Source organism: Quercus robur, chromosome 11, assembly GCF_932294415.1.
Source record: "Quercus robur chromosome 11, dhQueRobu3.1, whole genome shotgun sequence".
Taxonomy (NCBI): Eukaryota; Viridiplantae; Streptophyta; class Magnoliopsida; order Fagales; family Fagaceae; genus Quercus; species Quercus robur.
This window is the reverse complement of record NC_065544.1, coordinates 50496370-50511863: the sequence shown is the minus strand read 5'-3', so window position 1 is coordinate 50511863 and position 15494 is coordinate 50496370. Positions and strand designations below refer to the sequence as shown.

At 32.5% G+C, this 15494-nt stretch overlaps 1 protein-coding gene across 1 annotated transcript; it reads right to left on the bottom strand.

Annotated features, from left to right (window-relative positions):
* Window positions 1-6956: 6956 nt before the first annotated feature.
* On the bottom strand, window positions 6957-10559 carry LOC126705989 (proteasome subunit alpha type-7-like). The gene is made up of 3 exons (XM_050405230.1): window positions 10292-10559; window positions 8540-8954; window positions 6957-7247 (listed from the first exon to the last, which is right to left on the bottom strand). Exons 1-3 carry the CDS (start codon window positions 10462-10464, stop codon window positions 7083-7085), a joined length of 753 nt encoding a protein of 250 aa, XP_050261187.1. The 5' UTR covers window positions 10465-10559; the 3' UTR covers window positions 6957-7082.
* Between the last annotated feature and the right edge of the window lie 4935 nt (window positions 10560-15494).

Below are 15494 nucleotides of genomic sequence, written 5' to 3'. Positions count from 1 at the left end.
AAATATGGGGACCTCGATCGCAAATACGCAATTCATTATCTTAATGAAATTAAGGAAATTATTTGTAAGTATTTACATAAAGGGAACGTGATTAAATAAAGAGAGATTGGCTAAAAACACATCCATTTATCATTGATTTTTATTTTTATTACTATGGCTTATACTGTACAAAATAGCAGTAAAAAAAACTTACAAAAAAACCTATGAATTATGAGTTCTAACACAAAATAATAATAAAAAAAAAAAACTTCATAAATAATCAATTAGAATGTTTCCTTTTCTTTTTCTTTGATTCTAAAACAAAATACATTTATGACATTCCCAAACCAAAATCCTAAACACCTAAAGACTCAAAGCGAATTAGAACCTTCACAAAATTCACAACGTTCGACTTGAACATCAAAATCGTAAGCTACCGTCATTGAATAAAAAATGCAAGTCCCCTTCCTTGGTCATAGTCTACTCATACAGGTTAGGATCAAATGGTACCACAATGTTGACTTATGTAGGTGTCATTGAAAGGTTGAAGGTAATTGACATCATTTTTTTTTTTTAATTGTATTTGAGATGAAATGTCATGAAGGGCTGTAGGCATGTGTATATAAATGAGTAAAAGTGAAAATGGTGGATGGAAATGCAAAGAGATTTTTGTGTGTGGGAGAGAAAAGAACTCTTAAAACATTGAACCAAATTAAATAAAAAATAGTTTTAAAACATTGAATAAAAAATTTAACAAAAAGTAGTTTTGAAACATTGAACCAAAAGAAATAAAGAACCCATATTTTTGAATTTGTTCTTATCTTTAATGTAGTTTAAGAGTATTTCAATTCTCTTCATAGAATGCGTCACATGGTAGAATCTCATGCTCTCCAACATGAGGTTTCTGCTTTTATATATATTTTGATGGACACATCAGTACAGACATTTACAGAAGGTCTTTCAATCAAAACGAAAGATAATATCAAGGGATCGAATAAAAATTTTAAGCTTTAAAAGAGCAAAATCAAAATCAACGGAACTTTAAAATTATGATTTGTAGTTTGCTCATTTAAATAAAATGAAAAGATGATGACTTTCATTTTTTATAATGTGAAAAACTACGAAGAAGAAGCAACTGATGAATGATAGTAATGTCTTATTGTTTTGGATAAGTAAAGAAACTGATAATGGTTATAATTAGCCTAATTAGGTACAGTGGTCCACAGAGAAAATGGTCCAGTGCTCAACTTCCATTTACGGGTAAACACAATATTAAAAGGTCCCAATATTTTGGTGTTGGGTCAATTTTGGTGACTTAGATGAACACTACAGCCCTGTCCCTCTCCTATAGGCTTTGCTAATTTGGCTAAGTATAGTGTAGTGAGCAACACAAAATTGTCAATGGAAACCCTTTCCTAGTGTTTAAATTTGTGGAATGTGTTAATAGGTGTCCTTAGGCATTCATTAAAGATGTATGGATTGGGTCTAATCTGCATTGAAAAATAGAGAAAAAAGCAAGAGTTAATTAAAATATAAATTTTTCGGTGATTAAAAATGGCTCAACTCATTGTTTGCTCATAAAAAGTAGCTTGATTGAGTTGAATTTTTCATCAATAGGATTCCCAATTTATGCGTCGAATCCCTTCCAACTTTTACTTTTAGAAAAAGGCAACCTTAAAAGTTTTGAGAAGCTGAATTTTCTCATATTGATCGAGGGCATGACATGAAGTACCTACCTTGCAAAACTAATTTGTATTACTTTTGACTAAATCTTTTGAAATTTTTTTTAACATATAGTTTAAGAAATAATATTTCACAATTCACATCCACCTCTCGTATCTGATAAGACCTACCGTATAGCAATGGTGAAGAGAGTGACTAGGGAGTGAGTACTGAAATTAAAAACATTAAAAAAAGAGGTGACGAATTGCTGAAAGCATGAAGCAGGACAAAACTATTTTCTTACTAACAACTAGTAGACGTCTGTATTGGGAGCTCACTAGTATTATATTTGTAGTTAGTATACAAATAATACAATGATGATGATGATGATGATGATATTGGTGTACAATGAGTGAGAGGATGGTACCCAAGGGGTACGCACAATGTGCAGGATAGTGAAAGATTAGCTGGTTGGAAAAGTTAATAGGGTTTGGTGGGATTACGTCCTATTCATTGATGAGAAATATCATAAACACGACAAATATGTTTTATGCGACAAGTGATTGATAAAAAAATGAAATTAGTGATGAGTTTAGAATCTCGGATTTGTTACAAAAATATTGTAAATATAACGCTTCTTTTTGTTAATTAAGAAAGAGGGAGAAATAAACACAAAGCTATGTTTATGTTAGAAGATGGGAGGGAAGGATAGGATTGAGAAGTATGTGGCAGAGATCCATGGATGCTCGTGTTGTTAGGTGGTAGTTGCTTTGGTGATTGTGATGGATCCCAAAGTTTTTCCCTTTCATATGGGTCAACTCTATGTCCCTTTCACTATGCTTAACCTCACACGCACACACACACTCTCTCTCTCTCTCTCTTTCTAATTTTCTTAGAAAAATTTATTGGAGGCCTCATTCTCTCACTAACCTGAACCCCTTCTATAACCTAACTTTATTCTTAAATATCCCTACCTGCCCAACATCTTCCACTCTTCCAGCATCATCATAATAAAATAAGTTTAATGACAGAATTTTTGTTTAGGGTCTTTTGAAGTCACATATTATAATTATTACATAATAAAGATAATACAAGTAATGAGTTATGTGAAAATAATATTACTCCTATGAAGTATAGGATGCAAAAGATTTTACTTTTATAATTGATCAATATATGAGAGAAAGAGTAGGCATTTAAATTTGAATTTGAATTTTTTTTTGGGGGGCATATATAAGGTGGATTATTTAATGAAGATAAATGGATGTTTTTCAATGGGGTCATGATGGGATTTTGACACCAAATTTGAACCGTCCAGTGGTGTTTATTGTTTTGTCAGGAGTTTAGTTCTAAGTTCTAAGTTGTGAGGTACGAGTCAATTTGAATGAAACATCATATCACATAATGTAGATAACTTTACATTTCAAGATAAGAAAAAGAAAAAGAAAAAGTTTGGAAGAGTCTAAAGTCTAAACTGTGATAACAGTGATCATCTCATGCTCATGCCTCGGTTTCATGGGGGTGGACCTCTCTAATACATGGCCTTTAGGTATTTGTCAAATTCACATGTTGTGAACAGTCAGACTATGGCTACAGACGCAACTGTTTTCATATTTAAATTTCACAATTTGCTGGCTTGTGCAATTGAAATTGGAAAACGTAAAGTAGTGAGTTGGGGTGGACCTCTCTAATACATGGGCCTTTAGGTATTTGTCAAATTCACATGTTGTGAACAGTCAGACTATGGCTACAGACGCAACTATTTTCATATTTAAATTTCACAATTTGCTGACTTGTGCAATTGAAATTGGAAAACGTAAAGTAGTGGGTTGGGGTGGACCTCTCTAATACATGGGCCTTTAGGTATTTGTCAAATTCACATGTTGTGAACAGTCAGTCTATGGCTACAAACACAACTGTTTTCATATTTAAATTTCACAATTTGCTGACTTGTGCAATTGAAAATGGAAAACGTAAAGTAGTGGGTTGCACAAATCAACAAGTTGTAAAATTAAGTATGCAATTTGTTGTTTTTAGAGTTACTTTAACCCTTTTTTGTAATCTAATTGTCAAATGTTAATTAACTTTTTAATTAAGATGATTTATTGGTAAGGTTGTACAATTAAAAATCTCTGACTAAAGATTTTAATTCGAACAACAATTCCAAACCGACCCTGTTGCAGCATTGGAAAATTAATGCCAAAAGTGTGAATCACGAAACATACTCACCACCAACTGCCTTTCCAAATTGTGATGTTTTCAACATTTTGTTATCTTGATGTTTCAAAATTGCAAACTCAAATTGGGCAACTGAAGCTGTCTCTTGTTGAAATTCCAACTTTAATTTGCATATGTAATTAATGTTCTCTAACTACAACTATGACACACATTGATATGTTAATGTCAAGAAGAATAGAAGATTTGAGGTCCAAAATGATCCATCCAAAGGAGAAAAAAAAAACGATGTCCAACAGCAACTTCACAGGGGCAAATGTGTTTCTCAAAGAGAAGTTGGCAAGTTAAAGAGGCAAGAAAATCTATGTTTGAATGATTTTCAATAAAAAAAATTGCATGCTCATCATGATGCATTAGACTTTTACATGCAAAAACATTTTCTGTGTGCCAAAAAATTTCAAAAGAGATATACAGGATTCGCATATGGAGGACTTTTACCTCAGGAGCAGACAAACCTTACAAGATTGGGCAGCACAAAATTCAGTCCATCCATTGGTTTTGTTTTGAGGATACGGTGCAAAGAAAAATTCAAGTTTTTAATCATTAGTTGCATAAAGATTTCAACATAATCAAGTACAGAATTACAACAAAATGATTCCACAAGCTTATGATTCTTGCAGAATAATTGAAGCAACAAACATATGTCACGGTGGTTGATTGCCCTTTAATTATGATAAGTTCTTAAAAAAAAAGTCTTAATGGTGCTATTAGTTTATTTAGGATTAACTATGCAGTCAAATCCATGTAGCATGTGTAGCCTCCTAGGAGAATTTTTAAGGTTAAAGCTTTTTTCTTCTTTTTTTAGATTTAGGATTAACTATGCAGTCAAATCCATGTAGCATGTGTAGCCTCCTAGGAGAATTTTTAAGGTTAAAGCTTTTTTCTTCTTTTTTTAGAAATGTTAAGGGTAAAACTTAGATGCCGTTTTTTTGCTTTTGTATCTTAAGTCATTCAATATAATTCAACCATCTATATAGTTGCATTATTTAATAAACCATGTAGTTGAGGGGGCAAGAGCCGGTGGTCAAGTCTCGAAGAAAGTTTCACATATATACATACACTTAGATTGGGTTATAGTAAAATTCTATTTCAGATTAAAAAATTGTGTTCGGAGGAAAGTAACACCCTTTGTATTACATTGACTAACACAACAAAATGCTTGAATTTTATTGAAGAATCTAAAGTACAGCTGCTTACGAATTTACCCAATTTTCAATAACTTTCTTTCCTCACAAGTTTTTGGAAGTGGTTGGAATTAGATGGCTGTGTATATTTCAGCAAGTCAACAATATCATTGTCTTGTATGCGGTCAAGAACATATGCTTAGTTACAGACAGCAGGTGAAGACTTGAAACCAGGTATTGTCAATTGTTTCTGAACTTTACAGCAAAACACTACCTGATACGGTAGCCCAGCCAGTCAGAATTGCTAAATTGTGACTCGAACTTTGAAGAACATTCTTTAGAAATTGTTTTAATTTTCCCTCACGTTTGTGCCACAACAATCTTCTGTTGAAAATTTGTTTGTCATTAACATCATGTTATTTTGGAAGTCATAATTAGGTATTCTACAAATCTAACAAGACAGCTTTACGTGGAAACGAGTAGTCACAACACCGTTATACTACTTCTGGTGCCTCTTAGTCTTAGAGATGGAAGGGGTAATAATATATGATGAATATGTGAAAAAAATAAAAATAATACCAAGTCACTACAAAGTATACTTAGGTTCTATTAGGATCTGCTTATTTTACTGTAACTGAAATTTTTTTACAAAAAGTATTGTAAATAAAGGTAAAAATTAACTAAAATAGTATAGCAAAACTCATAAATAGTACCAAAAAGTACAATGAAATTTATAAATAGTACCCAAAATAAGTTAAATAATAAAATAAGTTAGCAAAAATAATTTTTACCAAACACACTTTTACAAGCTATGTGTTACTCTCACTGAACAATAATCTCAAAGTATAACAGTAAAGAGTCGCGGGTTAAAATAGGAGAAATTATTCAATAACTTGGAGGAATGGACACAGGTCCCTCAAACCAATATAAAAATAATGTAATTCTTATGCTTAATCAAATTCTATTTTTTATTTTTTAAAAATCAACTTCTAATTTTAAAGTCTCTCAAAAAACATAGAATAGTCAAGAGAATTGGTATTGCCTAATCTCATTTATATTTTATAACATGATTGAAATCTTCCTTCACCCATAACTATCAAAAAAAGAACTCGATGGAAATCATGGATCAATACTGATTATTGACCACAGAGTTCCTTACGAGCCCACCTTATGAAAAAAAAGGAAAGAAACAACTTGCAACATGACAAGCGACTAGGAAGCAAGAATCTATAATAAGGCCCAACAAAGTTCACCTTGCCGAGTCGAATATAGCATTGTCAAGCACTTCAATAAAGAGCATACAAGTCAATTTGGGCCATCATTACCTCGATTTTGATGTTAAAACAGATTGCTGCAAAATAAATTTTTTTTAAAAAAAAAAAAATCCATATTGACTCTTTTGCACCTTATCCAATGAAAAGCTGATAGCTAATTAGTCTACTTAAGAAATTTTGAAGGACTTAAGGCCAGTGATTATGACTAAACACTGAATTATTGGGTGAAAATTCTAGTGGACAAACTTAATTTGGGTGTCTACCTAGTATTGAATTTTAAAGCAGCTAACACCTTCTCAACAACAAGAATAATTACGATTAGGAGAGCACAAAATGTATGGAATTCTTGAATAGCTTCTTTCCAAAAATAAGTATGTAACTAAACAAGAATTTTATTTTTATTTTTTATTTTTTTTGTAAAAGTCATGAATTTTTCTAAGACAGTATCAAAGATCTCATTGAGAACTTACAGCATCTTACCAAACAAAAAGTACGAGAAGAAATAGCAGAGACCAATTAGATCCTTTCTTTATCCATAGACTAAAGGATCTTAGCATACCTATTTCTTCAAAGTTTGACTATGAACAACAGCCTGCAAATAACAAAAAGCAACATACTGCACTGAAAGATGACTATCAGCAATTCCAGAATAAATAAAAGAAAACAGATGGTTTGAAAAGAAAAGTATTGAAATCAGGTACGTCCTCATTGAACTCGGTGTGGATGCTAAAGTTGCATGAAACAGTGATGTTCAATGGCAAAAAATTAATTGACTCAGAAAGTGCAGTTGAAATATGATAATAAAACAGAACTAGGTTTCCTTTGTTGCAGGGGCCTTCTTTGCAGCCTCTGCGGCCGCCTTTTCTGCTTCAATTTCAGCAACAATGGCATCAATTTCAGCTTCCTCGAGTTGGTGCAGCCCATGCTCTTTTGTCATCACAGCAATTTCTATGTTCTTCCCTCCGCTCTCAACAACCTAATAGACAAAATCATAAAACATACAACAGGTAAAAAAACACCAATTAAAACTAAACTCCAGTAAAAGAAAGATCAAAATAAATCACTACCCAGTCATGTAATATATGTCAAATTTGTTCCTCCATGACAACGCACCCTAGCTGTATAAGGTTTCAGCTTGACCACCACAAAACCAAGACTGGGTTGGTTTACTGTTTATATTGCAAGAATCCGATTTGAGCTTTGGTTAGGTTGATCAGGAATCACACTTTTTTGGGCTTTTTTCTGGGGGAGGGGGGATAGATCGATCAACCATAACTAATGCACAAGCAGCCCATTAAGGGGAAGTTATGTGTGCTTAGCTATTCTTGTCTTCTGGCTTGGGTTTCATTACTTGTTTTAAGTGGTTCTCCATATTACTTACTTCTATTAATCCATTTCAATAACATACTCTCTTTTCTAACAAGAAAGAAATGCAAAAAAACACTTGGAAAACATAGAACAATACATGTTTGGGTGCATTCATCCTTATGAGACTAAATAACCACTTTTATGCACTACAACATCTGGCTAATTGTAATAGCTCATTTCAATCCACAAATAAAATGTAGAAATACTTTATCTAAGCAATGCAATGATAAATGTGACTTTAATACATAAAGATGTGAACTAAAAAATAAAAAATAAAAAATTTTGTGTGCATAGCTACAAGCCAGTGATTAGTTGTAAAAGACTTTTGATAAATGTATCATGACATGACTTGATCATTTAGGCTTTAGCCAACTAGCAAGGGGCATCAAAATTACTGGATATGCTATATGAATGGACTTCTCCACAATAATTTAGTAGCTCAATTTATGTTAGTCAATGTACAAACCAAAAGGTGTAATTGCTCAGCACATACAATTTAGCATGGTTTTTAATTCAAAAGTTTATAGGCCTATTTAAATTATTATTATTATTATTTTTTTAGAGATAAAACTCAAATCCAGTTATTCAACAAAGTGCCTCATATAAATTTCCACAATTTTTGTTTTGAATATCCACAGCCAAATTACACTATGTTCAAGTTAAAGGGTAAAGTATTGTAGGTTGCAGAGATCCTAATTTAAAGCATCTCACATGAATGGACTGAATTGTGAGCATAGTACATGCAACATTAGTCCAAAACCTGCAATTTTGATAGAGACCAGTTCTGTTCTGGTGGTCTGAATATATAAAACATTAATAAGTCCAGAATAACAAAACAATAGCATATACAGACAGAGATTCACACGCAAGCACACAAACACAAGACCAAGTGTAACTTACTTCAAGCAAAGCACGAATTGTCAACTTGACAGTTTCTTGTCCAGAAGTTTCTTTATAATTCTTTTCCAAAAACTCCCTCATCGAATTTGAGTTTCTCCCCGTCGCATTGGCTTTCCATGCCTGAAATGTTCCTGATGGATCTGTCTGATAAAGAGATGGTGTGCCAGTGTACGGGTCAAAACCTGCAATCAAAGTTGAAAGCCCAAATGGTCTTACACCGCCACTTTGTGTATACTTCTGCTGCAGGCCTGCAATGTGACGTGTTATATATTCAACGGTTGCAGGATCCTCAACTGTAAGCCTATGGCTCTGACATTCAATGCGTGCCCGATTTATTAAAACACGAGCATCCGCTTTCAACCCAGCACATGCTAGCGCAATGTGATTATCCAACGACACAATCTTCTTAACCGATCTGAGAACAGAAGCAGCAAAAAAAAGATGAAGTGCACAAAACTGGCAAGTATACTAAACGAGGGTAATGTAAATAGCTGCTGCACATATATGGTGACCAATTATTCTAAACGAGGGTAATGTGAACAGAAGCAGTAAATAGATGATGTAATTTTATTTTACTTTTGATTGGTCATATAAACTAATAAACATGCACCAAGTAGGTTTTGAACCCACAAACTAACCATCCACCCGTTCTTGTGGGAGAAGAAAGTAACATTTGAGCTATAGCTCATTGGTTGAGGAACAAGACGATGTAATAATACACGCAGCTCTTAATATACAAGGCAATAATAAAATCCAACAACAAAAACAACATCAATAATTAAGATAGAAAGCTAAGGTGTCGTTTAGCTTTTTGCTGTAAATAGCAAACTCAATCCAACAACAACAAAAACCAAGTCTTCATCTCAAAATTTTTGGGTTGGCTATCAATCCTCAATACACTAATCAGGGTCAACCACATGTATTCTTTTTTTTCATTCTATCCTATCCGAAATCATATTCTCAGTTTCTTTTTTAATTTGCATGCCTATTTTACTACTTCTAATGATGTTATTTTAAGTCTTCTTCTACCATATTTCGTTCATTTGACTTGAATCAACTCACTCTTCCTCACTAGGGCATTAATCACTTTCACTTGCATATGAGCAAACCATTTCAAACAACTCTCCCTCATCTTTTTTATCAATAAGGGCCACCCTTACTTCTAAGCAAATTTCCTCATATCGAATACTGTCTTTCCTAATATTGCAACTTATCCATCTTAACATTCTTATTTCAGTTGCATTCATTTTATTACTTCTTAACAGTCCAACATTTAGACTTATCAAAAACAAAAAACAAAAACAGTCCAACATTTAGTACCACAAAGCATAGCTAATATTATAGCAGTCGCATTATATTTTCCCTTTCAATTTCAATCAATGGGCATTCCACAATCACACAATACTCCTTATGCATTTCATTCACTCTTCCTCATATCCTAAAATCTCTCGCTATTTGGTATCTCTTGATCATCAACTCTTACAAATCCCTCACATTTGTTCATACTTTTACAAAACTTACATTCCATGTGCTCTATTTTAATCTGCCCACCTCTCCAAACTTACATTCCATCCGGGTATCTTTAGATTTCTAAAAATCACATTTTTCTAGGCTTGACACTCACTGTGAACAAAAATAAACAACACTAAGCAACAAAACCCATATGGAGTTAACCTTAACAAACTAAATCCAAAAGCACCAAAATTTTTAAAAGTGATTTTAGAATCACTACTTGCTAGAGAGAGAGAGTACCTGGAGTCTTGGAGTTTGGGAGTGGATTTCTTTTCGACGCCGAGAACGACGGCGTCTAAGCCACGGACTCCGACGGCGGCGTTTCCTTTGCGGACGGCTTCGAGGGCGTACTCCACCTGGAACAAATGGCCGTCCGGTGAGAACACTGTTATTGCACGATCGTACCGAGCCATCTCTCTCTCTCTCTCTCTCTCTACTTTCTTCTTCTTCTTCTTCTTCTTTAGCTCTGTTTTTGCTTTTGCTTTTTTCAGTGTGCGATCTGACTTCTGAGAGAGGGAAAAATAAACTAAACAATTTCTTTTGCGACAAGGCACTCTCTTTTAGAGCGAGTTTATTCCAGGCGTTCGCTACTCAAACGGTATCGTTTGGTTGAGTTTATACTTCTTTTATTCTACTCCCTCTGACCCAGTTTATTTGTCCTTTATTCTATTTTGAAATGTCTCAAAATATATTGTCCTATTTCTAAAAATAAAAATCATTAATTTACTAATATTTTTATTATATCCCTACTTTCTTTTCAAAACTATTTAAAAAGAAAACTAACAAATATTTAAAAAAATCAATCTAATTAGGGCACTTTTTTAGTTGCCTCATTAAAAATAAGTCTTTAAAAAAAAAAATTGTTATATTTATTTGAGAGTAATTTTGTAAACTTATACATTTTTATAAGGCAAACAAGACAATAAATAATGTTTCCTTAAAAAATTTGACTTTTCCAAACAGCTTCCCCTATTTGGATTCCTCATTTTTGAGTTCAAAAATGTCTCTACATCTCTATATTTAAATAGAGATAAAATTAAAGAACAATCTGATAAAAATGCAACTCTAACTTCCATTAAAACATTGCCTAAAAAATAGGACCACTCTCCTATTAATTTTCAAATTATTTTACCCACTTATAAATTAGATTTTCTAAATAAAAGTTATATATATAAAATAAAAAAAAAACTTTTTATTTTTTTACAAAATAGGACCACTAAAAAAAAAAGCCTCATCACAGGCGCTGTGAAGCGCATGTGATGAAGCTAATTATTCTTAAAGGGTAATGTAGGGGCTAAGGCCCAAAATCATATAATGGGCATTGGGGCTTCACCCGAGACAATTGACAAGTCCGAGGAGAGGCAAATAGTTGTAAAAGGGACTCCCAGTTAAAGTCTCATAGATAGGGAATACATGAAAGATGATCTGAGGAGGAATACCTCCTCGAATGCGATGGATGTAGCTCAAATGCATACTCTAGCAATTAGAGGGCCCCTCTAAAAGGCCTTAGCAATAGGAATGTGCCTCATAAACATACGGGGAAGAAGGAAACACAAAATATCTAAGGAAAAACTGTTACCACCGCATTAAATGCATTGCAGTTACTTTTCTGGCTGCATTTATGTGGAAAGGACTTCTGAATAGTGTTGCATTGGCTATCACAACTCACAGAAGGTTGAAGGAAGGCGTCTGATGGGACGGACACTTAAGTGAGGACTCAGATGATCAACAAGTGTAGGATCAAGATGGCTTGAAAGGAGCTATATAATGTGAGAAACCCCCATGAGATGGGGATTGGATGAAAAAAGAGAGAGAATATTGTAGCAACCTAAATTATCTCAATATCCAACTGTGATCAACAGATTCAACACATACAATTGTAACCTCCTTGGACTAAAAGTCCATGGACATCAATATCTCTCATTTGTGCTTGACTGTTATTTAATTCAAGACTTGCCGTTGTACAACTCATTAGGCCCAAGTTCTTCAACTCATTCTCTACAAATTCATTGTATTGGGCCTCTTGAACCAAAACTCCATTCCTTTTGGGCTTGGGCCTCAAATTGCGACCCTATAGGTAAAATATTAGTATTTCGGTGCTAAATTTTATTAACAATTTGTTTTTTGTTTGTAAACTTTATAAAATTATTTTCTTCATTTTCAATGTTTGTAAAAAAGAAAAGAAAAGAAATTTCTCAATAATTTAGAGAGAATAGTGACAAAAAAATAAAAAAAAATTTCAATAATTTATGGATGATAAAAGTTTTATTTTTATTTTTATTTAAGGTTAAAAAATGAAAAATTTTCAATAGTTTAAGGATAAAAAATAATCTAATTAAATTTTAGGGGTATTTTTTTTTAGTAAAATTTAAGGACTAAAATAACATTTTACTATTTTTTAAATAAAAATGATAGTATTTCAAACTCATATAGTCATATCTCTTATTATTATTATTATTTTTAATGTATGTGTATAATTTTAATTTATGCTATCCACTTCAAAATAGTTGCTCTTTGTTTTTATAGAGTTATTCTAATTATTGGTAATAAGCGTTTTGCTCATTGTTTTTACCATTTATGTCAAATTTAACAAAAATCCTAAAAAATTGTTGATTTTCCATCAAATTTAACGGATATCCTAAGGGAAGGGATTAAAGTGTTTATTACAACTAATAGTTAAGGAGAACTTTGTTTAGTTTTAATGTTTAGGAAGGGGAAATTATTGTATACTCCCGGAGTACCATAAATGCGTACTCCCTCCTCTCACATGAGTGGTGGGTCCCACAATGAATTTAATTAGTGGAACCCACCATTTATGTGAGAGGAAAGAGTATACATTTATAGTATTTCGGGAGTACCTAATAATTTTCCGTTTAGGAAGATATTGCAAATACAACATGATTGAGGAAATAAAGCACAATTAACCTTTCTTCTCTGTTCACTCAAAAAAAAAAAAAAAAAACCTTTCTTCTTTTGGTTAGTGTGTGTGAGCCCAATGTATGGAGCAAGTCACTCACAATTTGTGAACTAATCCAACAAAGCCACAATCCATGAGTGGTCAGCTCCAAATGCAATAAATTGGGTTGGGTCCAAAGAAATCCTAAGCCCGGCTTTAATGTCCCAAGTCCTGAAGGGAGGGCTTGGCCCAAGCTCAACCCAATCCAATTTGGGGTTCAAGATGTTTTGACCACTTCAAGTTTTGGTGAGCTTGGCTAGCTTGGGTTGGTCACGTTTTCCCACTAATCAGCTTTCATGCCCATGTCATTATCTAATTTATTTATTTTTTTAAAAAGAAGCTTTCGTGCCCAAGTTTATTTTGGGAACATGATATGACTCCAGCAGAAGCATGTTATGTAAAAGTGGAAACTGAATAGCCTTCTATGACAGTGATTGATTATGCCCAGATTCAGATGATGTGAGGCTAATTTGACATTGGACTAATATAAACAAATTTTAAAGAAAACCCCATTTAAGAAAAATGAATATAATTTAATTACCTTGTAATATAATAAAAAGAAAATGTAGGAAGAGAATGTGAATTATGAAAAAAAGTTTATATCAATACTTTTTCCTAGATGTTGAAAGAGTATACACTTTAATTAAATTAAATCATTAAAAAAAAGACAAAAAATTAATTTGCAAAGGAGAGGAAAGTTTTAGGTTGCCTGCTAGGGTTTATAGATATGTTGCCGCTTTTAGTTTCAAAACATAGTCATCTTAGGGTTGAGTTTGGTTTAGAAGCTATTCTAAGACAATAATTTATGATATTTAATTTTGTTCATATCTTTTAAATTGTGACAAATTTTTATGTGAAATTTGTTTAGTACTTTAATTGAAAAGTAGACACTAAAGACTTCAAAATAGATATTGATTTTACTAAATTTAAATTTTAAATAAGTGAGGTATGGTTGTTTATAGTTAATGTAATTGTGATGTCTCAAGTGACTAATGTAATAACCAAACTGAGACTTCACTCGACTCTTGCTCAAGCTAATTTTCGCTCAACCTTCACTCAAGTGAATTTAAGGTAGTTTGTTTTCCTTGTTTATTTTCTTATTAAACCTAGAGTTTAACCAACCTATAAAAGTCTCACTTTGCACTTTGCACATTTTTTAAAGAGAAAGTAGCAACCGTTCTTTAGATCATTAAGTGAGCCGTAATTTCCTTGAACCTAAACTATCAAAATATCTTAATTTCCTTTGATTTTCTTTTTCTGAGTTATTCTCAAACCATGTATAGCCTTCATGCATTTAAATATTTCATAGAGGCACTCTAGAGAGGTTGAGTAACAAAGTTTAGGGTTAATGTAGACTATTTTGTTGGTGGAGGAAGATCGATAGATGAAGGCTGGAGTTTTGGGGTCACAATAGTGGGAAGCAAACAACCTTTGTAACTGCAACAAAAGACTTCCCAAATGGTTTCTCTTTTGAAGAGTTTTCCAAAAGTTTTTCACTTCCTAACCAAAAATGCATGTTCTTTTTAATTATTGCTTTAGATTGTGGTGATTTTTATCGCAATTGTGTTAGTAGTGTAGCAGTTAATTTTGGACATACACAATCACTAATCCATTGCTTCATTAACTGTGATTGATATATTTTTTCATCACCATTTAAAAAATCTAAATTCCATAATGATAGTTCCGAGTTGAGACTAATGATGGTGGTGTCATTTTACCTTATTAAGGCTAGATTGTGACTTTGCAAAATGTTTTGTGCCTCCTAAATTAGGGAGGAAATTTTATTTTATTTTATTTTTTTAGAGAGTTTCATCAATCTATGACGTCCGCTCTTGATAATATCTTTTTTATTATTAGACCAAAACACTAGTTAGTTTTTGGGGATTAAATTCTAGATTTCTCACTTAACCATCAAAGACTTTATCAATTGTACTAACTGAAACCTACTTTATTTTATTTTATTTACATAACTTTTGAAGATTTACCTTATGAAAAACCATTACAGATAGACTATCTGTAACGGAACCAGGATTCATACATGAGGGGGGCAAAGCTTAAAACCAAAAAAAAAAATTCATGAAAATAAAAACTAACATCTATTTCATATTCAACAAAATACTACCTACAAAATAAGTATTTCTTAAACATTTCATATTATAAAAACACATTAACAAAGTATAATATACTAAATAAGTATTTCTTATTTTGTGCGTGATTTTTGTTTAGTCCATATATTTTTTTTTTTTTTTGGTTTTGTAGTTAAAGGGGCATGAATTTTGTTTATTTATTTATTTTCTTGTAGGTCAATATCTAAATATTTTAGAGGAGGAGAGACAAATATATATATAAGGGCAAATCTTAATTTTTTTTATACTAGTTTTTTTTTTTTTTTTTTTTTATTTGGGGGGGAGGGGGGCAATGGCCCCCCTCTTACATAGTGTAGGTCCGTCCCTGCAGATAGTTTACCCCACTTAAAAAAAAAAATTA

Coding starts and splice junctions, on each gene's coding strand:
- LOC126705989 (XM_050405230.1), bottom strand. CDS start 10,464: ATGGCTCGGTACGATCGTGCAATAACAGTGTTCTCACCGGACGGCCAT. Junction 8,955..10,291: donor CCCAAACTCCAAGACTCCAG/GTACTCTCTCTC, acceptor TTCTGTTCTCAG/ATCGGTTAAGAAGATTGTGT. Junction 7,248..8,539: donor CAATTCGTGCTTTGCTTGAA/GTAAGTTACACT, acceptor TTTGTCTATTAG/GTTGTTGAGAGCGGAGGGAA.